General features: G+C 39.6%; 1 protein-coding gene across 1 annotated transcript; it reads left to right on the top strand.

The window, feature by feature from the left end:
* Positions 1 to 321: 321 nt before the first annotated feature.
* PTPN11 (protein tyrosine phosphatase, non-receptor type 11) lies at positions 322 to 24031 on the top strand (the record flags this gene model as incomplete). The annotated part of the gene is made up of 15 exons (XM_009283855.1): positions 322 to 452; positions 1639 to 1833; positions 2987 to 3179; positions 4420 to 4536; positions 5055 to 5168; positions 10149 to 10245; positions 10864 to 10943; positions 11066 to 11224; positions 14353 to 14484; positions 15380 to 15534; positions 16191 to 16258; positions 16920 to 17071; positions 20698 to 20810; positions 21037 to 21138; positions 22200 to 24031. Coding segments are annotated over 14 exons (1776 nt in total), but the record flags the coding sequence as incomplete, so codon positions are not given.
* Between the last annotated feature and the right edge of the window lie 243 nt (positions 24032 to 24274).

Genomic DNA, 24274 nt, shown 5'->3' with positions numbered 1-24274 from the left:
AAGGAAAATGCATGACTTGTGGTCTCTGTTTATATTGTAGACCTTTCTTTAATATCATTTTAATCCAAGCAGTCTGAATATGTATAGATATATCCCTTTCACTTACAAAGCATCTCTTACCAATATGTAAAATTGCAATGTAATATAAAATGAACGATTTATACTTTCTGCTAAGATAGATATTCTTACTAATTTAGGAACAAAATTCAGTACCTCCTGGTTTTGAAGCTGTTGGATTGTTCTGTTTAGTCTTGTCATGTAAGTTAACTCTGAAAACCAGAAGACCATCTATTTATTTATTAACACTCTTTATTTTTAACCTTTCAAAGATGGTTTCATCCAAATATTACTGGGGTGGAGGCAGAAAACCTACTGTTAACAAGAGGAGTTGATGGCAGTTTTTTGGCACGGCCCAGCAAAAGTAACCCAGGAGACTTTACGCTCTCCGTTAGGTAAGTTTAAATGGTTTTTTTGTCTTTTTCCCCAAATTGGTAAGAGTCTGCATTTGATGCTGTTCTATGGAGAAAGAGTTGTAAATTAACTGCTTGTAAGAGATGAAAGAATACATGGGTCACTTTTTAGTCTGTTGTTCACTTTTTTCCCCTCTTTTTTTTTTTTCCCCCTCCTGTTTTCTGTGAAGAGGTTCTCAAATACTTTTACCCAACTTGGGGAGACTATAGGTTGGAGGGTGGTGAATTCTGATTCTGCGGAGAGACAGAAAAAGTTAAGGGGAAGCAGAAGTAGATTCATAATAGCATTGCTTTTAGCCCTTTATAAATCTGTTTGATAACCATCTGAAAGTAGCAGAGATGATATGAATTACTGATCAAGCACATGCAAGAAAATGCTATCCAGATTCTCTTCTTACAGGAAAAGTCAGCAAGTTTTTAAGGGCAACTGTGGTGCTATTTCAGCTTCCAAAATAGGCCTTTTGTAACACTTGTCCCCTGACACTGTATGTGTCGTGGTAGGGATGGGGAAAAGATGGCAAGAGGATGTAGATAAAGGAAAAGGGAAAAGTGGGATTGGTGATAAGAATAATGCTGCTTGGATACCTTTGAGATAACGGGCCTTGTTGAGAAGAAGGGGACTCTTTCAGAGAGCTGTTCTTCATTAATACTAGAGACTTTGGGAGCAAATGACTTGCATCAGGCAAAGGCAACTGTTTACTGAAGGAGAGATCTTAGCAGTTAGTGTGAAATTCTAGGGAAAGGAGCAAACAAGCTCTGATGGGTGTTTAGAATGCTGAATTCTTCTCTCCTCACCCCTCCACCCTTTGTGTTTGTGTGTGCAATTCTTGGAGGTCTGAGGGATTTCTATTGGAGATCGTGAGGCCACAGAGCTTACAGTGGCTTCAAAGATTCCTTTGTTATGGAATTAAGGGTTTTTTCCCTATTCTTCCTGACTGTTGGACAGCCACTTCCCCTTCTTGCAAGCCACTGAAATGTGGCTGAAGCACACTTCAGAGGTACATTAGCTTAGCTATTTTACAATATTTCAGTTGGAAAGTGATGCAAATGTAGTAAGTATGGATTTCTCTAACTCAGATAACAGAACACTAAATACAAAAGTGATTGATTGGAAATCAGCTGACTTGTGTGCTTTATTTTTTTTTTCCCCCTTTGTTTCAAATATTAGACGAACTGGAGCTGTCACCCACATCAAGATCCAGAACACAGGAGACTACTATGACCTCTATGGAGGAGAGAAATTTGCTACGTTGGCTGAGTTAGTCCAGTATTATATGGAACATCATGGACAGCTCAAGGAAAAGAATGGAGATGTTATAGAGTTGAAATATCCGCTGAACTGTGCTGATCCTACATCTGAAAGGTCAGAGAAATAATGGTGAAAACCTCAGTGTCCATGCACTTAATAAATGTATGTTTTATCCCTATTAACACTACAGTCAGCTCCCTTTTGATGAAAGGGCGGCCACTATCTTGTACTAAAAGTGGTCCCACTGATTTCAGTGAGGTGACTTGCAAAATAGACTAATAAACATGATTAAAGGAAAACCAATCTAAGCCCGAGAACCTATTTTCTTCAGCATTCTTCCTGGTGTGATACAATACTAAAAAAGAGGGCATAGTTCCCTTTATTTTTACTGGGAGAATGTTTTATTATAGAAGTTCTCCTAAAGCTTCCTGAAGCTGTTATTACTGCAAGGAATTCCCAGGTGTATTTCTGAGCATATATATACAGTTTTTCCAGCGGTGGGCCTATGTGTAAGAAAGTGAATGACATGCAAATCCTCAAATTGCTCAAACTCATGTTTTTAGGAGCATGGCTAATAAGGAGAATCTGAGGCTTTAGACCTGACATATACTGAGGAAGTAGTGTATGTCAGAAATAAACCTTATGGCCAATAGATATCAGTTTATTCTCAGAGGTGAAAAACCAAGGAAAAACATTAAAACAAGTTCTCTCACTCCTCAGAATGGCTTGTGTTTAAGAGTAGTGGGGAGGATTATTGCCTTTTTGGCCATGTTTCTTGAAGAATTGAGATTGATGTGATTATCCTGTCCAGTTCCTAACGTGATGGAAGGGTAAGGTCTCAAAGATGCTAAGTTCCCACAGGTTTATCAGGAAAGTGCATCCTCGTGAAGGAAATAAAAGAAGAATAGATGCCTTGACTGAGGAAAAGGTTGCGGTGTAAGCTCGTGTTTATTGGACACCACGGAATCCATTTGGACAGTTGTAAAGGATCCAAATCAAAGCTTCATTTGAAGATTGCGTGAAATGCAAATTTCAGTGCTTATGGAAGTGCTTGCTTTGAAGTGTTTCTGTAATCACTCGTGTGTATGCACATGTACACTTCCAAGGCTTATTTTGTTTTTTATTTTTATAAACTGAGGCTTTCTGTAGACCTGGACATTGTTGTTCAGTGTACGTAAGCATTTTACTTTATAATAAATACTTAGTGGATTCAGCCATGGCTGGAATGACAAATAGGGTACCTGTCTATATCTTACTTTATTTAAAGGTGGTTTCACGGGCATCTCTCTGGAAGAGAAGCTGAAAAACTATTAACAGAAAAAGGAAAACATGGAAGCTTTCTTGTGCGTGAGAGTCAAAGCCACCCTGGGGACTTTGTTCTTTCTGTCCGGACAGGAGATGATAAAGGAGAAAGTAATGATGGGAAATCTAAAGTGACACATGTCATGATTCACTGCCAGGTATGATGAAGCACGTGCTTCTTTAACAGGGCTACTTCCATGGGCAGTGGGTTTATTCTAACAGGAGGGCCGTCTTACACTTCACTACAGAGAGCTGAATACATTTCCCCTTTCCCTGTGGTACTGTGCGCTATGTATCATCTGTTTGATCAAATTGACTAATTTGATAGCATCAAAATTCTATTAGTGGTGGGTTTTTTTTTTTTTGACCGCTTGCCTGACTGAATCATGCTGTCAAGTACCTTCTAATAGATTTGCTTTTGATTGCATCGGAAGTCTGTCTCAAATCCTCTGCTGTGGAGCCTCTCATGTTCATGAATCTTCTTAAGCGATTTGCAGTCTCCTGGACAAATTATATAAAAGTATGAGTAATTGGACAAATAGAGATCCATCCGAGCGTATCTGTTTCTCCTGTCAGTTTATAAAGTTGCACCTGATAGATGATCAACGTTCTGTGAAAATTTTGAGTATTGAATCCAAGGAACAGTTTTACATCTAAAGCTTGAATTTAATATAGGGTGGTTCTTCACTGAAGTATTACTAAATTATAGTCATTTGATATTTTCATATATGCCCATGGGTTGCTATTTAAAAAAAAAAAATCACAAATTTTGTCGTTTTCTTTTTGTTCTGTTATCCTAAAAGACAGTGCAACGTCTTAATTGTTTAAAAACTACTAAAATGCAGTAACAGAAATAGTTTGGAGATGGAAATGGCTTACCAAGACTGTAAAAGCTAAACTACCAGAAATTTTTTTTTTTTTTTGAGAAAACCCCTTTGATTTGCAGTTAACTACTAGTAGCATTTATGACATAGAACAAAATAACTTAGCATTGCTTCCTTAAAATAGGGATGGTGGCAGTCAATACCAGCCTTTCAGGACCCAATGATAGTCTTTTAGGAATTTGAATTGATTTCCAAGGCTATCTCCTGGATTCTAGTCATGTAGCTCAGGTAGCCTGCTTGAGCTGACTGAACCTCAGTTCAGAAGGAATCAGCTCTCCTGAAAAGGCAGATAAAATGATTTTCAATTAGATGACAAAAAGGATAATGTCCTCCATAGTGTGTGTGTGTTTCTTTTTATTAAGGTTCTACCATCCCTTAGAAGAAGGATTTTACTAGATTCTTCTACATATGGTTTTAAAGAGAATTTCTCATATGTTGCATAGCCTAAAGACGATACTAGAGTAGACTTCATTGTATGAAGTGCATTTATTTTGATGAGCATCTGTCTTTCAAGGATCTAAAATACGATGTTGGTGGAGGGGAGAAATTTGACTCTCTGACAGATCTAGTGGAACATTACAAGAAGAACCCTATGGTAGAAACTTTGGGCACAGTATTGCAACTCAAGCAGGTGAGTGAATGGAGAAGACACCACTAAGCTTTGTTATCTTCAGCATATATTGTTGAAGTGCAGGCTTTTCCATGTGTTCTGTGAGACATCATTTTTTTTTTTCTTTCCTAATGCAAAAATGAAGAATTAAACTTCATGAAACTGGATGACAAAGTCATTTAAATGGGAACATTTTTTTTTATATGCCTGTGAAGGATAGACTCTTACGTCTCTGATGCGTGCAGAACTTCTCTTGGTTTCATCGTGGTCCATAGGGATTGCAGGACTAGTCCAGAAATGAGACAATGTATTGAAGAACAACCGAGAGACTTTAACTAAAAGCAATTGTTCCCTGCCCCCTTCCTTTCTACCCTCACTACCCTTCGTTGTATGAATTGTAAAGTTTTGAAGTCTAAAGAGATGCCTGGATCCTAGAACTGCCTATATAAAATATACTTAGTGTAGGAGATTTGTGTTTTAACTGTCTTCTCACAATTGTCACTGGTTATACCTTTGTTTAATGTTTGTATCTTTCTTAGCCTCTGAATACTACCCGTATTAATGCTGCAGAGATTGAAAGCAGAGTGCGAGAGCTAAGCAAGCTAGCAGAGACTACAGATAAAGTCAAGCAGGGCTTCTGGGAAGAATTTGAGGTACTTCATTACGTTCCAAGTGTTATGGTATTAAATCTCTACACTACTAAAAAGTAAGGTTTGTTACTGCCTTCCTGAGATTTTCTCATCTCCCCCTCTGTCGCTTCAGATCCCTGTTCTTGCTCTCCCATCTCCTGTGTCAGGTACAGCATGGATTAAAATTTTACCAGTTCCACTCTTCTGTCTGCTAGTAAAATGAGTGAAATATTTGCCTTTTTTCCTGATTCTAAGAGCTAATGATGTTCTTCAATGCTATTCATTCGATACCTAGCACAATCCCTCCTGAATAGCCTCCCCATCATGAGGAAGCCTTATGTACAACTCTGGCCCACCAGGACAATTAATCAGGTTGATTCCTGTGGTCCTTTTCTTCACGTGGACAGGAAGAGGCCTGTAGGTTGGATTAACATTTCTGGAGGCAAAGGACTATTTCCTAGCCTACATTACTCTTGGTGACCAGAGTACTAGTACAGTAGTGGTATCTGATGCAGTTGCAATATGTCAGATGTATTGTGCATATGAGGGGATTGCACCGTGCTTTCTGTTGCACATCTCAGTGCAGAGGATGTTTCGGTTTGCACTCTGCTGTGTTTGGGAGGTTGGGTACCATCGCTTTAAGGAAACTTTGGTGTGATTTCTCAGTCAATATATGCTCTTGCCCTTGAGTTTGTGGCTTTTTGATAGCTGTTTTGGGGGATCTTAAAACTATTGTGAAGCAGTAACAGCAGCAAGCTCTGACATGAAGCAACATTGATGATGTGTATTCCTTGGACTCCTGGAGATTTATTTTTGTTTTGTTTGGGTGTTTAATTTCTGCCTGCAGCCAAAACTCCATTTTCCCCCCAGAAAGTAGCATTGCCTTTCCTTCTGTCCTATCTGCGCACCTCTTGTGTGTGTAACATAGCTGTGCTGGCCCAGCTCTCCCCTTCTTTGAAGCCCTAATGATTTCGGGGAGCTACTTATGTTTGAAAGAAAATACAGCTGAAACTGTTAATTTTTCAAGCAGAGCAAATGAAGTATGAGTGTTAACCAACACATTCCAAACTACTTGAGTCTAGCCTGGGTCCTAACCCATCTCTGACAACTGGAGTCACTTAACAACTACATGCATGTGATGGTCATAGCCAAAAGCCTTAGAAGTGTCTTAAATATAATGGACTGGTTTATACCCCACACACGTAAGAAAACCACAGTGGAGTCTGAAACTCCACCAGCAGGTGGCAACAGGAAACTGGAAAGTCCTGATCTTTGACAGAGAGGCAGGTTTTGGCTGTGTAATGCTATTTTGAGAAACTTCTTGAATAGTGACGGATTTGCAAAGCAGCCATTCTTGAAGAAACTCTTTTTTTGATCAGACATATTCATTAGCTGAATGTACTGTCCAATCTGCTCTGAGATTTTTCTCCTCCTAACAATTGAATGTACTGTCCAATCTGCTCTGAGATTATTGTCAGGAGGAGAAAAATAAATCCATGAAAAGCAAAAGACTCTTACCAAAGAGGTAACACATTTCACTACGAATGTGGATGGAATGTAAGAAGGTGAGGTCATGGCAGTGGGGAAATCATAAAATGAGGGTTAAGCTTTCTCCTCTCTCTTCCCCTGTGCCCGGTGCAGGGGGGGGCAGTCCTTGACCCAGGACTGCTCAGTGGTCAGAATCCCACCTGGAGGGGGAAGCAAGCCAGCAGAGGCTGCTCTGGCCATTGTTGAGGACTTGGGACTGTTTTACCCTGACAGTGGAGTGGTGGATCCCCTGGGGAGCAGTTTTCATCTATTGCTTGTGAACCTCCCCTGGAGGTAAACTGGCCTCAACCTTTGACTTGCTTCTCTTGCAGAGTTCAAGACATGAACTCTGATATGGGTCCTGAAGGGTCAGGAAGATTAGCCACACCTGCTCTAATTGCTAAGACTTACATATGGGAATTAAGTGCTTTTTGCAAAAAAGTCTGATTAGTGGTGTGCTTTATCATATCATGACACAGTCACGTAGATTGTGCCTGTGATCACTGTGTGGTTTAGGCTGAACATACGTTTGCAAGTTAGCCAAGCAAAGGGTGTTTGTTGGCTTCCCTGGAGACTCTAAGCTTACCTTACTCTTATTCAGAGGGCATAAAAAGGAAAGTATGCCCTGTTGGCTTTCCCTTCTTGTAACTGGTGCTGGCTTACTAGAAGCTATGTGAATAAATATCTGGTTTGGTTTTTTTTTTTCTTTTTCTGGAGGGAAGCACTTGTGTGGTGCTTTTAGGAATGGATTGTTGATTTGTCAAAGTATGAATGAACTATTACTTGACACTTATGACTTCTTTTCTGAGCTCTGGTCTTTTGTTGAATAAATTTGTCTTGTAATGGATTTATCAGTTGGTCCTTAGAAGGAAAGTCTTTTCCTGTCTTTTGGCTTCCTGAAGAAGAGTATTTGCTAGCATGCCAGAAGTGTTAGCCAGAAAAAGTAAATGTAAGAAATGAAAGATTTTACCTGTGAGACATTCCACTTGTCTTTCCCCTTCGCTGCTGTTAGTGAGGTCAGCACTAAACCTTATTTTTTTCCACTGTGTTTTTGGAAATTAAGCAATCTCATAGCAGTTTTCATGTCATGCTTTTTCATTCACCTCAGGTAAGCTGTAGCTGTCAGCCTTGGTGGCAGGAGGCAGGGGGGCAAACTCTAGGTTGTCCATGGATCTCTGCCTGTGCTGTTTATGATTTGGCAGTCCAGATGGTAGTTATAAATTACTTGTCTTCAGGCATATTTAAGAATGTACCTCTTGTCCCGTGAACCATTAGACAGAAATGTTGACAGTCCTTGTAATGGTTTTGCTTCTGAAAAACGGCTGTTTGATGAGCATAATGCTTGGATGTTGCAGTGAAATTGAGGACTATGTTTCAGATTTATTGTTGCATTGTGTACATCTCTTAATGGGCTTGTTAGAAGTCGTTGCTGCTCACGGATCTCTCCTCAGGGATGCTCAAAGCAATAATGATTAACTGTGTGAAGTGAAGATGTGTCTGAAGCTATGGTTTCCACACTCTTAATTGTTTCAGTTTTTTAACCTGCTAGCAAAGTTTAGCTTTCGGTTCTTTTGCTTGGCGTTTCACTTGGCTGAGACTCAAAAGTGTTAATATTATATAAAGGTGCTCTCTGATAATGGCACTTGAAAGACTCTTGCAGTGTGGCAAGAGATGAGCTTACTGCGAAGTGCTGTTTCACCCATCGCTAGTAGTAGCAAGCAATGCTTTATGGGGATATGTTTTCTGTCTTTTGCTTCATAGGCATGAAACCTGGCAGCTCTCCTATATTGTTTTTGTTCTTTGGTTTCCCTGTCTTTAGGATGAGCCTAATTGTCCAAGGTCACTAAGTGAGGTAGTAACAATAACAGAGATTGAAATAGAAGTGAGCAAATGTGCCTGACACGCCCAAGCTTTAAAGTAAAAGCAATCTCTGCAAGAGTATTAGGAGTGGTAATAACAAGGGGAGCAGCTTTCAAAGCCTGAGTGTTCCTTTTAGCCAGGCCAGTACTGCTTTTGGGATTAAAACTTGGAACAGAGGTCGAGATTCTGGTCCCTCCAGCTTTGTTGCAAGTAGGGGGACTTGCTACTAAGCAACATGGCTGTGAAGTATGGACTTGCTGTTGTCCCTGTCATATTAATTGTGAACCAGGCACTGAGAAATTAGCTCCTTGCCAACAGGAGAAATTCCGTGCAGATTTATTGTTTCTGCACTAGGATGATTTATGGATAACCCTGTTGGTAGTTACCTAATGCACCCCCCTCCTCCCCCAACAGGGTAATATGAGAAAGTCTGGGCAAAATTTTGTACTGGTTTTGTGAAATGGCCTTGCATTGGTAGAAGAGAATAATTAGAGCACTTAAAGTGGTACTTGGCTGTGGTGGTGGGTTGTGCATTGGCATTTTACCTGTCTCATCCATACCTTTGAAAATACTGTAGCATTCTCATGTGGACTTTTGTTCTAGGGGAACAGACAAGGATATCTTCCTAATATTCTGCTTCTAACTGCTGAAGGACTTTTTACTGTGCTTGATATTTAAATACAGTTGCTTGTGTTGATGTGCTTTGTTGGGTTTTTTTGTGTGCTCCTTCCTCCTCTTTGGCTGTCTAGAGTTGGTCTGGCTGCAGCTTGCAAGGATCCGCTCTTGTGGCGTTGCTGTAGCACAGCATTTGTAATCTCAGGGACTTGTTTTGGGGACTTTCCAGCAGTGTTACTACAGACTCACTGTAGCTGAAGGAGTGGAAGAAGGCTGGTAAGGCCTAGAGGAATCCAGTACAGCTCAGGTAGAGAAGCACTGGATCGCAAAATGCCTTACTTCTTTGCAGGTTGGCAGTGTTTTGAATGCATTAGTTACTAATCTTTATTGGTACTAAAGCTAATGCCAGTTCAGTGGAAATTTTTTAACTCCTTACCTGCCTGATTCAGCAAAAAGGAGAAATGCGATAGTACTCCTAACTTTTATGCTTGGTGAGAAAGACCTAGTGATAAATATGTTTATTTGGACCTGCTCTGTAGCGTGCTGCTTGTGTTATTTGATTTATTTCGCGTGCCTTTTAAGACGGCCAGATTTCCACAGACAAAATTTTGTTGTGGTCCTTTGTAACCAGTTATGTTTTCCTTGCAGTGTTTTACAGCTAAAAGCTTTAAGGGACCAACTTGCATCTGCTTGGTCAGAACAGTATCATGAGGACTTGCTGGTTATCGTTTGTGGTTTAAAGAAGCTTTGAATTCATAGATGTTTATAATTATCAGGTGGAAAATAGCTTGCCTTGTCACTCATGTTCCTGTGTTTCTTATATACCTTGTGAGCAATGCTGTACTAAGTCTGAATGGAGAAATCCAGTACCCTCCTCTCTCTCTGACTATCTGGCATTATAATCAAGTGTTACCCTTTTTGTGAAAAAGGATCGCTGTAATGATGGCGAAACAGTCCATACTGCTTTTATTAAAACCAGTTATTTGTGCTGTTTTCGTTTAGACTTTACAGCAGCAAGAATGCAAACTTCTCTATAGTCGTAAAGAAGGTCAGCGTCAAGAAAACAAAAACAAAAATAGATACAAAAACATTTTACCCTGTAAGTATTGATTTCTTTCATTATAATGTAAGCCTGCTACTTTTCTGTGCTTTATTTTCTTAGCTTGTAACTACAGGGTTAATTAGTCACCACTGTGCTTTTTCTTCTCTTTAGTGATAATTTCCCCTCTTATGTTGTCAGTATTAGTCCATGCAATTTCCAATTTGTGTTCAAACACTTGCACTTTGTAGATAACGATATTTTGATTCCCAAATACTGTTTTTATCTTTAGCTTTCATTTAAAAGTGTCACATCCCTAAACGGTTACTCAGCAAACTGGAACGCTTAAATTTAAGAGGATTAATTTGTGGTACAAAACTGCATGGTGCAAATCCAGCAGCCATTTGCCTTGACTTAGTGCTTGACTGTCCATGTACTCATGAGTTACTAGGGGTCGCGAACACTTATTTTGATCTAGTTTGTTATGAATTGGCCACTTGTTTTAAGAAATGGCAAAAGAGGAAACGTTGAATATTCTAGCCCCTAATTTACTGAGTTTGATAAGTTAATAGCTTCTGGTAGCAGTAAGAAACGTACCTGTCTGTGGGATATTTAAAAATAGCTGTGTGTTCACAACTGTAGGATACAAGTGCTTAACATACATATATATTCTTCCAGTTGATCATACCAGAGTTGTTCTACATGATGGTGATCCAAATGAACCTGTTTCAGACTATATCAATGCTAATATTATTATGGTAAGTATACTCCTACCTGCAGGAATCTTGTTGGCACAGCCCATGTCTACTCTTGAACATACCTAAATCCAAGTTAGTCTTGTAACCATTTGTCACCATTTGTTAAATTGTTTTTTCTCTAGCCTGAGTTTGAAACCAAGTGCAACAACTCAAAGCCAAAAAAAAGCTACATTGCTACTCAAGGCTGCCTACAGAATACAGTGAATGATTTTTGGAGGATGGTGTTCCAGGAGAATTCTCGAGTTATCGTTATGACAACAAAAGAAGTTGAAAGAGGAAAGGTAAAAACAGACTCTCAAACTGGCCGTAGGAAAGGTCAGGACAGTTGAATGCAAGTAAGGACTAAACTGGCTGTTACATTGATTTATATGCTGAAATCTGGTGTGCCACCACTATCTTTGGAGACCTGGAAGGTGCTGAGTGTCCTTTTATATTGGTGCCCGTGGGAATTGAGGGTACACTCTTATCATATCATCAGGACTCCCTTTTTTAAGGGTTGACTGATTAAATTTTATCCACTGAATGTGAATCTATGTATTTTAAAATGATTTAGGGAATGGGGCACTGGAATGCGAGATGTAGCCAAACAGGCATTCTGCATGCTTGAAGGGGTAAACTCCCTGTTCCTGTAACAAAAGTATTGCTATTTATTTTATCTTACCTAGCTTGTATAGACTTTACTAGAAAAGCAGAATTGTGGGGTGGAAGTTACTGCCTCAGATTCACCTCATTCAAGTCACATTTACTAGGCTTTACCAGAGTGCTGTTCTCTCTTCTGGCTTTACTTTCTATGCTTGAATTTGATAATATTCTTACTATGTGCTCAGCTAGTGATTACAACTGAAACTGTACCTGGTTAGAAATCCCTCAACCAGGTGTGATTTAGCACTTTTATTCCTAAAGTCAGGTCCTTTGCCTTTGACTACCCTGTTCTGCTTGAAGACAGCTGCCTGTTCAGCCTCGGGAACCTGCGAGCCCCTTGAGAATTGCTGTGGCAGTATTTAATGCTCTGAAAGAGGAAATTTTCCTGCAATGGCGTATGCCAAGAACCTCCATTTTACCTTTTAAGTGCAGAGATCTTGTCTTATTCACTGTCTTCTGGCAAATCTGAGGCTATTACTTTGTTTCTGGGTTCTAATGACATGGCAGGAAAGAATAGGAAATAGTCGAATACTGATATTCTGGCAATGGTCACATACCACTTCCTGTGTATAGTATAGTTTTATCTTTGGAATGTGTTGCTTCTGATCTTTTTTTCTGTTTGGTAAACAGTTTTTCTTCTCTTTTTTTTTTTTTTCCTTTTTTAAGTTTCTCTGCTTTTTCCACGTACCGTTGTCCACCTTTTTCAATAATCCGATGATCTATTTCTGAATGGAAAGCTCTTATCTTGTTAGATGAGTGTCACTTTTGAAAAACATTGAATTGAAAGTATAGCTAATGTTCTTCTGTGGGTGACTGATAATTGTGGGGGTTCCTTACCACTGCCACAAAAAGAAGAGGCTTTGTGTATATGTACTGAAGACAAATAGTAAATTTTATGGGCTTCTCTTCTTAATCTAGGTATCAAAGCTGCTGTGGTGTTTGTAGAAACTGTTAGACTCTGTCTTGTGGATTTTTTTAGGCTTTGTAAACTTCTGCCCATTCATCACCCTTATAAAGGGGCATGATATGTGTTTCCTTCCTGAGAATGAACTGAAGGAGGGAGACGCTACCCTTTTCCAGTGACCTTCCTCTTAGGTCTTTCTCTTGGAAGAAGAGAAATAAATTATGGGGTTGTTTTGGAAGAGTTGACTTGAATACACTTAGTACATTTTTTTTTTTTTTTTTTTTAATAACCTATGGAATGGCCTATGCTCCTCTGCAGCTTCTCCATGATTCTTTCCAAATTTTGCTAAACCTGTTTTCTGTGCTCTGGCTGTATAAAACATTTTAATGTCTGATTACTTAGTTGCTGCGTGCACTGATTATTTTTTTCCTTCTTTTTTTTTTTTTATGCCTATTTGACTTCTTCAAGAATTGCAAATAACAGTCCTGATATAAAATGAAAGCTTTTTTATCTCAGGCCAAGATGCTTTCAGGTCTGCAGGAAGGAGAGAAACCTCTACATCAGAGATGACTTCAAGAGCACGTTGCCTAAGGAAGTGAGGAACTATGAAACATCTCAGATCTGTACAGAGTTCTGAATATGCTTTAGAATGCACTGTAGAAGCAGCAAATACTTACAAATTAAAGTAGTGTTGTTTTGGAGGCAGTCCATTGAACTGATGATACATGCATCCCCTCTATCAGACTAAAGCTTGTTTTAACATTCTGTGTTACTGTTCAGACTTGCTATACCAACTGCTCTTGTGTTCAGAGTTCTGTATTGAAACTGAAAGTTATGTTGGCATATGTGAAGATCGACATCTTTTCTTTAGCTTGTACCTTTTTGGAGATGGCAGGGAAAGAAGGGCAAAAGTAACAGAAAAGCATCTTGTTGCCTAAGGAGGCTGGAAAGCATGTGTTCAATCATCTCTTACTGTATCTTGCGTTGGCAGAAGGAACTTTCTTGTTGCCATGTTTTCTCATAAATACGCAGTAGTAACTGCAAATAGGAAATGTTTCTCTGTAGTACTCGGTGTTTGGTCTGCATTTGCTATTGCTGGAAGCTAAATTTCTCATTTGATACTGTGTGGACTTGTATTACATTCACAGGCTAACAGGAGTCGCTCTTCCCTGAGCTTTTACAGGAACCAAATGAAAGTAGTAATAGGTGAACCTATTCTTCAGTGGATGGAATATATCCCTGGCCAAAGATAATCTTGAGAGAGAAGCAGCACACCAAAAGCTCTAAATTTCGAAACCTACAGGCACAGGAGGCTTTAGTCCCCTGCCACGGGGAGCAATTCTTTGTTGCTTTGGTGATTGAATCAGAGAGCTATGTTAGCCCTTTCTGCTCTAAGTGACAAAAAAGCAAGCATCCAAGTTTCATTTCTGCTAAAAACGGCTTATACCTTTGACTTGTATTTATTTTGCAGGCTGTTTGGTTTTGATTGTAGAATAGCCTGTAAGGCTACAGCATTCCACTGGAAATGCTCAGTATTTTGCAACCTGTAGTTGGGTGGAGATACAAGTAACAGTGTTTTAATCTCCGGGTTTTGAAATTGTCGAGGCAAAGCAGGTACTAAGATGATCACAAAAGCTGCTAAAAGAAAGATTGCCTCTACCTATTTGTCTGAAATCATCCGATGTTTGTTACGGGGAAGAGAAACTTCCCCCTAAAATGTACTTTACCTTGTCAGCTAGCTGCCCAGTTGGCGCTAGTAATTGTTTTCTATGTATTCAGAAATGAAAGCTTCAGAAATGTGTTTGTTAACCAGTTTACAAACCAGCCTTTCTTCTTACCGATTACTCTTTTTAAATTTTGCAGAGTAAGTGTGTCAAGTACTGGCCTGATGAATATTCCTTAAAGGAGTACGGTGTTATGCGTGTTAGGAATGTTAAGGAAAGTGCAGCACACGATTACACACTAAGAGAACTTAAGCTTTCTAAAGTTGGGCAAGTAAGTATGTTAGTAACTCTGTCCTTCTAATTTAGGTTGCAGATCACAAAAAAAAATTTTGCAGAAATAGACTGTTTCTTTGGAATCAATAAAAGCACTAAGAGATTAATAAATTGAGCCCCGTCTCTTTCTTTGAAGCTCCAGGTTTAGTTCCATACATCTTTTGCTTTGTTCTTGGGATAATTGAAGATTCTTATACTTAAGCATGTTTTGGCAGAAGATGCACTGCTGCAGAGCTTTGAGGGAATTTAGAAAGAGGGGTGTTGCTTTTAAGTAATCACACTTAAGTCTAGCTAGGCATTTGCTCCCTTTCGTGAGATGGTTGCACTAGAAAAATGATTGTGTGTGGGTCCAGTATGTAGAAAGAACGCTTAAGGGAAGGAATGCAAAAGATGAGGAAGGAAACAGTGAACTAGTGCAGAAATAGCACTTCCTTGTTAAGGGACAATTTGGATCAGGGTGCAAAAAGAATTGTGTAAGAAGCAAATAAGCAGGATGTGTTAGATTGGTATGTCCGTGGGATGGAACTGAGTGGGAAGAAGTGCGTAAGGTAAGTGCCGCTAGGTGTGAATGATGAGTATGACAGATGAAGGTCCCTTGCTGTTGGTCACCCTCAGACAGAACTTTGCCATGGCTTCTAAAGGTGAAGATGGAAATGTTGTTGGAAACAACTGCATGAGAAAGAGGGAGCTGAGGAAGCAGGTGGTGTGATTGACTTGTCAGGCCACGAAGAACTCTGGCTTGTTCCCTCCTTTGAGAGGTGTGGTGCTGTGGATACTGAGCAGCAGGCTGGATATGCCACCTTCCGATCTGACTCAGCTTTGCCACATAAATGCTTTTAGCTGGATTTTGACCTGAAGGATTTTGTTTTCACATGTTGGCATCTTCCTTCCAGGGGAACACAGAGAGAACAGTCTGGCAATATCACTTCAGAACTTGGCCTGATCATGGAGTCCCAAGTGACCCCGGTGGTGTACTAGACTTTCTAGAGGAGGTGCACCATAAGCAGGAGAGCATTTCTGATGCGGGACCAGTTGTGGTCCACTGCAGGTATGGTGAGCACCACGCCTCTCCTACTCTCTATGCCTTTGGAGTTCTGTTGGATCCCTTTTTTTTTGGGGGGGGAGCTGAAAACTTTAAAAGAAGACAACTTTACCCAAGAGCTACTCAGACTTTCATCTGTCAAAGTGTTTGTGCCTTCTGTTTTGCAAAATGATATATTCTAGATAGGTGTCAAATGGTTACCTTCGAAGCAGGCTGCCTTTCAGAGTGTGCATGTCTGTATGAATAAGAATTGCTGATGTTGTATGAGAAGGTGGTACCAGTCTTGGCTAGGTACATTTCAGGTGCAGGATCATGGAAATTCTAGTATCCTATCCCACCTCCTGTAGTGCTCTCTTCTCAGTCTCACCTTATGAGATACTTCTTATAAGGCAAGGAAACGTTAGATCTGACCTTGTAGTTTTGTTCTGACTCAAGGATGTTAATAAATGCTGAGGTACAGAAGTGCTGTTACGACTTTGGTCTCTTCCATGTTAAGTTGATTGGGTTTCTAGTTACTTTTGGCTGTGTGGCTTGGTTTGACTCTGGCTATAATTTGGAAGTCTAATGTCTCTTAATGTTAGACTCTTAGTTGGACTAGTGTTTTGCTGCCTGTTCAGAAAGAGCAAAACAATTAACTTTTTTTTCCCCTTCTGTTTTTACAGTGCTGGGATTGGGCGAACAGGAACTTTCATTGTGATTGATATTCTTATTGACATAATCAGAGAAAAAGGTAGGTTCCCCCCACTCTTATTTTCTTGTGAGACATTGACAGATACATCACAGTAAAACAACAGGAATGTTGATAGAATAGAAGATTCTAGTGATGCTACAGAGTAGGTGTGTGTGTTTGGCATAGAAAGGATTTGCTCATTCCTCTTGACTTAGCTGGAATCAAAGTGCCGAAACCCTGCTCCAGTTCAGCATAATGAAAACTTTCAGCTGAGGATTAGCCAGGAGTCTGATTATGTTTTTCTTATTACTTTTCTTATTTATTTTTCTATTTTTCTTTTAAAATCATTCATGAGTGTGTGGTCGTCAATGTACTCCTGCACGCTGAATTTGAGTAACTTGTTTTCGGAGAACGGTGTTGTATTTATGTATAAACTGCCGTAAACACTAACTCGGCATGTATGATGAGCTAGGTTGCATTTAAAGTCATCTTGGAACAGTGTGAAGTGATGCCATTTTCTCCCCCAGGACAGCTTTCCACGTTATGCTGCAGTTCTACAAATATGTGTATTAGTAGTCAAGGACGAATCGTCTTGTGTTAAATTTAGCAATCTTGCTTATTTCAAGATCATTCAACTACGCTGTGTTCTGCTGGAAGATGAGGACAATCTCTCCTCCAAAGTTTATTTCACTGTTCTTAACATTATGATGATTCTTCCTAGGTGTGGACTGTGATATTGATGTTCCAAAGACCATTCAGATGGTGAGATCACAACGGTCAGGAATGGTTCAGACAGAAGCACAGTACAGATTTATTTACATGGCAGTACAGCACTACATTGAAACGTTACAGCGCAGAATTGAAGAGGAGCAGGTATGTTTGTCCTAGAGTAGAAAATGTTACATAGGAACATGTTCTCATTGGAACAGGGAGCAGTTTTGCTCGTTTGCTGCCTGTTACTTTTGGAGGCCTGACTGCTGACTGTATAACCAATGCATTGTGAAAAGGCTGGGTCTGTAACCTGTTAACCCTGTTCAGAGAAGCTAGCCTATATTTCAATTCATTATGCTTAAGAATTACTTAAGCTATTAGGTGGGATTAGAAAACTGTAAAATAAAAACGGTGTGTTTGGCCACCTGCAGAGCAAGAAAATCATCGGTCTGAGAGGCTTCTCCATATGACTGCAGTTAGTGCTGCTTTTACCTTACTTGAAAATGCTTGCATGTATGGGATCCCGGCCCCCAGTCCCTGCACCCCAGATCTCAAATTCCCTTAATATTGTCTAGTTTTCTGTGCAAGAAGAATAAAAGATAAGTTTCTGTTAATTAATACAGAACCTTGTGCTCTATTGAGCTTTAAAGAGATTTCCCATCTGTTAACTGTATTTCTGAAGTATGATAATCAATTTCAAATGCTAGTAGCTCTAATATGTGTTTTGGAGTCTTAAATTACATGTTTATTAGTAAGAAGTAAGTATATTGGACTGAAAGATTAAAGAATGAGTGTGGTGATCTTGCAGTACATTGTCCAACAAAAAGCAGTTAGAAGAGTGATTTGATGTGATAAGATGAGAAAAGTTTTGGAATATATGATGACAACCACAAGACCTTCACCTCACTCTTCCTGTTTAAGTACTTCATTGCACTCAAATTTTACAGTCTTTTACAGAAGTTACCTCATCTTGTAATAAAGAACTGACGTTCTACTCACTGTTGCTTTCATTCTCTGCCCTAACCTCTGGTCATCTGGGATTTTTATCTTTTTGTTTCAGAATTTCAGTATCTTTCCTTCTGCAGCTGGCTCAGAAGGAGATAAACACACACAACTGATCAGGCAGATGTGGGGAGCTGCGCGGTAAGCGCAGTGCCAGGTGTGAGATGTAATCCCTGTTTAGAGACGGAGTGTGCCAGCTCGGGCTTGGCACTCTTGTGTGGCTTCTGGCTGCTTTTGAGTGTGGCAGAGCTTATTTTATATTTGCCTACATGATGTAGATGCACTGTTCAGCAGAGAGGATAGAGACTTTATTCCTCCCCCCAGGACAGCTGTTCTGTGCTCTGAGGGTGATTAGACATGAAGTGAAGAACAAGAAATCCCTCAGGTGTACTGTTTTTTTTCCTGGCTTTGTTGTCTCACTTCGCCTTAGAGCTGCCTCATATCTCTGTGTGTGTCATTATGCAAGCCTTGTATCCTCAGCTTTTTGAATATGGTCTGTTTCTGCTGCTGCCGTTTACAAAGTAGATCTGTAACTTTCTCTTGATCGTTGTAATGGGTTTTGAATAGTATTTTGATATTGAGTGGAGCAGTATATTTCTCCTATAGCGATGAGGCTCGGTTAGTTGTGTTTCATCCTCTGTTCCATTACTAGCTCGGAAGACACAGGTATAAAAGTTTAAGAAACTGGAAATAGAACATTGCTTTACCTCGAGGTCTTGACCTATAACTACGGCCTGTGGCAGCTATAGGAATAAAACAATACCGAACTTCTCGGACAAAAGCAAAGCTTTGCGGTGATTATAGGAACTAATGTCCTGAAAAAAACATTGTGAATTGGGGATGCTCCAAAGCATGTTTTGATAGAGCAGGAAGAAAATTGGCTGAGTAGTAGAATACTATCGAGAATGCTTGAAGTTCACCCCACAAAGATAGTTTGGGAATGAAACGCTGTGTTTTGAGAAACTTTAACTTCTGGAACCTCCTTCTCTACGCTTGCTTTAATTGCAGTTGCAAACAGTGAAAGCTGGAAGGAAACCTGGTGAAGTCAATTAGGGCACCTTTACAGGAAAGAATATGAGGTCGTGCTCCCTGTCTGCTTTTCAGTCTGGAAGAACGCAAGCCAGCTCTGATAAGAAATTAGGGAGTCACATTAGCTAGCCTGTTGTCATGCAGGACTTGCAACCAGCTGGGCTGAAGAAGTGGATATGTGAATAGCTGCATCTGTTCACATAGATATGCCTGATTTTTGTTTATATTCAGGAAAAATTTCCCTCCTCTGCTAGCTTTCCCTCCTGCATTGCAATGCTGACAGCCTCAAGGTTTCATAGAGTTAAGTGTCATGTTAAATATTGCCTGTCTTCTTACAAGTGTAGAAGAAAAGCAAAGTGAATTTATTTTAGGGTTCGTTTGTTTGTTTTTTCCTGTGGAAATGTGTATATTCTCTTACATCTAGGAAACAAGTAGTTCTTACCACATTTCTGTTATTCTGAATTAGAAAGGATGATTACAGTGAATTAAGTGGAAGGAAGAGAAGCCAGATATCTAATTTTTCTTGGCTTGTTTTATCTGTTTCAGTCAGCTTTAGTAATAGAAGAACTGACTGATTCTTTTAAAATTGCTTTTACTGTACAGTACATCTGTAACTTGAACTGCCATTCATCATGCAGTTTGGGGAGGGGGGTGGAAATCAAGCCCTAGTTTTGGGCTTCAGAATATTATTGGCAGGTGAGGGGTTTGTACCCATAACGCTGTAGAATGCAGCAGAGCGTGAACCTTTGCATTTTGTTTAAATCTTATTTTTTAGCATTAGCCAGGTAATTGATCTCGACTGGTGGTCTATTTGAAAGTGATTTGTCAGGAGTAAGTAGGAGGCTGAGAGGGGAGAAGTTCAGTAAAGCAACAGAACAAGTTGAGCAAGTTTTGAGTGAGTCTCAGAAGGCCATCTTGGAAAATCTTCAACCTACATTGCTATACAGAGCATCCTTAATGGAAACTCAGCAGCCAGAACTCCCTAGAGGCTCTGACAACCTCTGTTGTGAGATTGATTCAGGCCAGTTAATTAGTGCTTCCCACCCCACCCCCACCCCCCCCCAACCCAGTACCCTGTAAAACTTTAAAGTGAAGCTTTAATTTCTAGGTCAGTTTCAGTGTATGCATGTGTTGCGAATGTTTGTCTTGAAAAGGAAGAAAGCCATATCCCCTTTCTTTCCTAGCGTAGCTTTGCTTGCTGGAGCCTTCAGTATCTTTAGATGAATGCCAGCACAATTGGCTGCAGCTTGTAACATATGCTGCAGAATACAAATAACAGCTTGGGTTCTTTTTATATCAAACCTAATGGACTAAGATGTTATTTTATTAGAGATCTTGCAAACAACGTTGTTACTCATTTGGCCACATCTCCAAGCTGGAAATAAGGTCAGTGGGAAGCCCACTGGCTGATACTGTCTATTAAAGAATGAAGTGTGGTTTCTTCTGCCAAGTAAGATGAAGATTGTGTAGGAGTGCTGGTTCATAAGGTTGGTAGATTCTGCTGGAGATGGTGGTGGAAAGAGGAATATTGAAAAGTGAGGCTTTTCAGGTCTTGTAACAAATGGCTAAAGCCAACCTTTAGGTCCTATCCATGTTGTGTGTGTTATCTACAGAATTGAGCTCTCTTCTGTTCATGGAGAAAACCTTTCTTCTAAAAACATACGTGGTTAGTTATACATGTAATTTCTGCACTACTTCAATGATTGTTTTCTATTAGTAATTCAAAACCTGGCTTTTTGTTGTGTTTTGCTTCACAGAAGAGTAAGAGAAAAGGTCACGAATACACAAACATTAAATATTCTTTATCGGACCAGACAAGTGGGGATCAGAGCCCTCTTCCACCCTGTACCCCAACCCCAACGTGTCCAGAGTAAGTTTGCTTCTGTTGTTAGTGTGTGAGTTTTGAACTGTAGTAATTAATCTTCAGGGACCTCGGATGAGAATGAGTTATCACAGAATCTGCCCTAGACTGTTGCTCTGTGCTTTGCTCTTAAAATAAATTGAGCAAAATAAATTGTCACTGAATTATGTTGTGTGTATGAATGTGGTTTTCTCAAACTAGATTCTTCAGACTGTCAATACTTGTTTCATTTCAGAATGAGAGAAGATAGTGCTAGAGTATATGAAAATGTGGGGCTGATGCAACAGCAGAAAAGTTTCAGATGAGAAGATGTACAGAGACTTCCGTGCAAGGGCAGGTATGTATGTTCGGGAGTGAGTGTGCATATCCAGCCTGAAGCTGTGGGGTTTGGAGAAAACGTACACAAAATCGAACTATGAGAAGAACTATAGGAAGGATTTTCTAATGCCTGAAATGCATGTGCTCTATCCCTCTTAGGGCGTTTAAATTCCAGAAGCTAATTTTAATTGTTACATCTATGCTACCCTTTCAAAACAACATGGAATATTAGCTTGGTAGTTCGACCTTTGTTCTCATGTCCTGACTCACCAGTGACATAACTTGGAAGTCTTTATTATTCAGGAGACTGAAATTCTGCATGCTAGCAGAAGATGAGTAGCAACTACAGTCTGAACTTTCCACGTCTTTTATAAGTGATCTTTGCTCCTGGTCGATGCTAAGGATTTGTGTGCATCTAAAGACATTCAAAGAACACTTAATCTCATGCTCAGCCTCAAAAAATGCGATAAGCAAGTTTACTGTTGTGCCTGCGTGGTGTGAGCAGTTGGTGTAGTATTGTCATACTAGTAAAAATTAAATCCTTGCTTTTGCTGAGATACAAATCTGTAGATTCTCTCTGTTATTTTTTAAATATCTGTTATAATTTGGTTCTTGCAATCAGACAACTGAATATATATAGGTTATTAGCTAATAGGTTTATCTGCTACTTTGGTTAATGAGCTGTGAATACAGCAAAGGAGTACCTTTGAATTTGAGGTGTCTTTAGTCATTAACTTCTTTTGGATTCTAATCTAAAGCCTTTTGTTGCCTAATCAAAAGCCTTTTGTTGTCTTTCCCCCTGTGTTTTTAAAGACCTCAGAAATCCTATTTTCTCTTTTCTAATTGGGAGCTCTAAATGCATTTAATCCATTTAGTCCAGGGATCTTCTCCAAGTCTATACACAATCTCATCTTCTACTGCCAAAGTACCATGCAATTTATAAGCAAGGTTTGAGACTTTTGGTTGCTTTTAAGGCTTTCTTGAGTCAAAATTGAGCACTTCTGTATAATGTCAGAATAAGAAATAACTGCTGTTTTTTTCCCTAAATAATTTTTATTTTTTTCTCCCTTCCTTTCCCAGAAATGAATATGGTTTTTAAAAAGGTCAAGAAAGAGATGGAAGAAGCTTCACATGAATGGTGAACTCTGAGGGCTTGGTACCTTTTTATTCACGGTTTTAATCCTTCAACAGTAGGCAAAACTTAAGACCATCTAAAGATTGTTTATATCTCTTCTCTCCAATACCTGATTTACAATTGCTCATTTTCCAAATAAAAGGAAATCCTTTCTACAATGTAGACAACTACTTTGTAGAGTCAGTTTTGAATCCCGCAAACTGTTGGACTGTCATCCATTTGTTTTTTAAATAGTATTTTTGTTTCACAGTATGGCTATTAGTTGGGTTTTTTTCCTTATTTGAGCAGTTGTGGGATTTTTTTTTGGGGGGGGTGGGGTGGTGGGAGAGTAATGATATGGATAAATCCGTTACACTAATGTAAAATACTGATGGGAACAATACTTGATTGTTTGAAAACAGTGGATCACCAGCGTGAATAGAATCAGCTACATGATAAAATTAGTCCTAATACATTTCAAACTCAGACTGAGTTTCACAGGGGTGAGCAGTTATTGATATGAAGGTGCTTTTTGTGATAACTGATGGCTTTGATTGCGACTTAGCTGAGTGGCTGGGTGGGCTATTTTTGAGAAATTATGCAAGGTAGCCTTTACATCAAACAAAATTTCTTTTACATGATCTCTACCCAAAACAGAAATTTACTGTATCTCTCAAAAGACACAGTGGCCTAGCAGTTTGTGAGGACACTGTCTACGTTAATTTGTCTGTGCTCATCTATTAAGCAAGAGGTTAAACTTGCAGAGTTCAGGTATTTTGAAAAGTTGCATGATGACACCTTGACAGCATATTAAAAACAGTGAAAGAAGTAACCCACTGTGCAGGCTGTTACCTTAGTTTAAGGTAACCCTCTTCCCCTTCTGCTGGGGAGGTGGAAGCTGTTGAGCCTTCTGGGGTTTTTTTAAGGCCTTATGCTAGTGTAAGTGGCTAAATTAAAGTTGTGTGGGGAAGGCAGTGCATGGAAGCTAGCTATCCACTAAAATTGCCTTAGTTGAAAAGGGCAGCACGGGCAGCAAGGCCAGCAGACTTGTTCTGGTTGGTTTGATCAGGCAGGAGTTTATTACCGTTCTACCTGAAGTGCCTTTCAGAGCTGCATTGAATTTGCTGTCCCTATTAGATTAAAAAATCACGTTCATCTGAAACCACTTCTGATTGTTGTCAATGAGACAAAGTCCTCTTCTAGAGACTCTAGAACGAAGAACTGCTGTTAAGCTGCCAGTTAATTGGGTTTCTTCGCTTCGTTTGCTCTGTCCAATTATCTGGACCAGAAGCTCCCCTTGAAGCCATTAGCAGCTGCATGTGTGCATTAAGGGCAGAATCGGTCCCTAGGAGTGGGTACCAGTGGTGTCTTACCAACATATTTCCCCATGTTTCTGGGGAAGTTCTGTGACTTAAGTGGTGTTAAGGAATTACTGCCGTTTTCATACAGCGGGTGCAGATGGTGAACGCTGCGTTAAATTGCTGTATGCAAGGGTGCAGGGCCAATGGAATTGGGTAGTGAAATTATGCTAAAGCCTGGAATGTAATTAATGCAGCTTTGTGAAAGGTTAAGTGGGAGATTACATTACCTTTTCCTGAGAGTCCTTTGCAAAATCAAATATTTGAACATTTTGTTTGAACTGAATGAAGGTGCTTCTTTAATGTTAAGCAGAATTTTGTTACTTTGCCTATTGTCCTTTTTGTCTTTTGAGGCTTTGGGGGCTTTTGGGGGTTTGTTTTTTTTTTTTGGAACTCTGGAACTCCTGTCACCAGCATACCATAATATCTGTTTTAACTTTATACTTGTGCCCTTTCTAGATCTAAAATTTCTAGTAATGATGAGAGAGAAACCTATTCATTGTAGCGAGATAGTCATAAATACTTGTGCCCTTTCTAGATCTAAAATTTCTAGTAATGATGAGAGAGAAACCTATTCATTCGGTAGCGAGATACCTATTTTACATCGCCTGCTTCCTCTCCTGTCCCTGTTTACAGCTTCATCCTGCTGAACAGGGATCAGTTATAAGCATTGGTATTTGTAT

The sequence above is a fragment of the Aptenodytes forsteri genome, unplaced genomic scaffold (genome assembly GCF_000699145.1).
Source record: "Aptenodytes forsteri isolate BGI_AS27 unplaced genomic scaffold, ASM69914v1 Scaffold118, whole genome shotgun sequence".
NCBI lineage: Eukaryota > Metazoa > Chordata > Aves > Sphenisciformes > Spheniscidae > Aptenodytes > Aptenodytes forsteri.
This window is presented reverse-complemented; position numbering and strand designations above follow the sequence as displayed.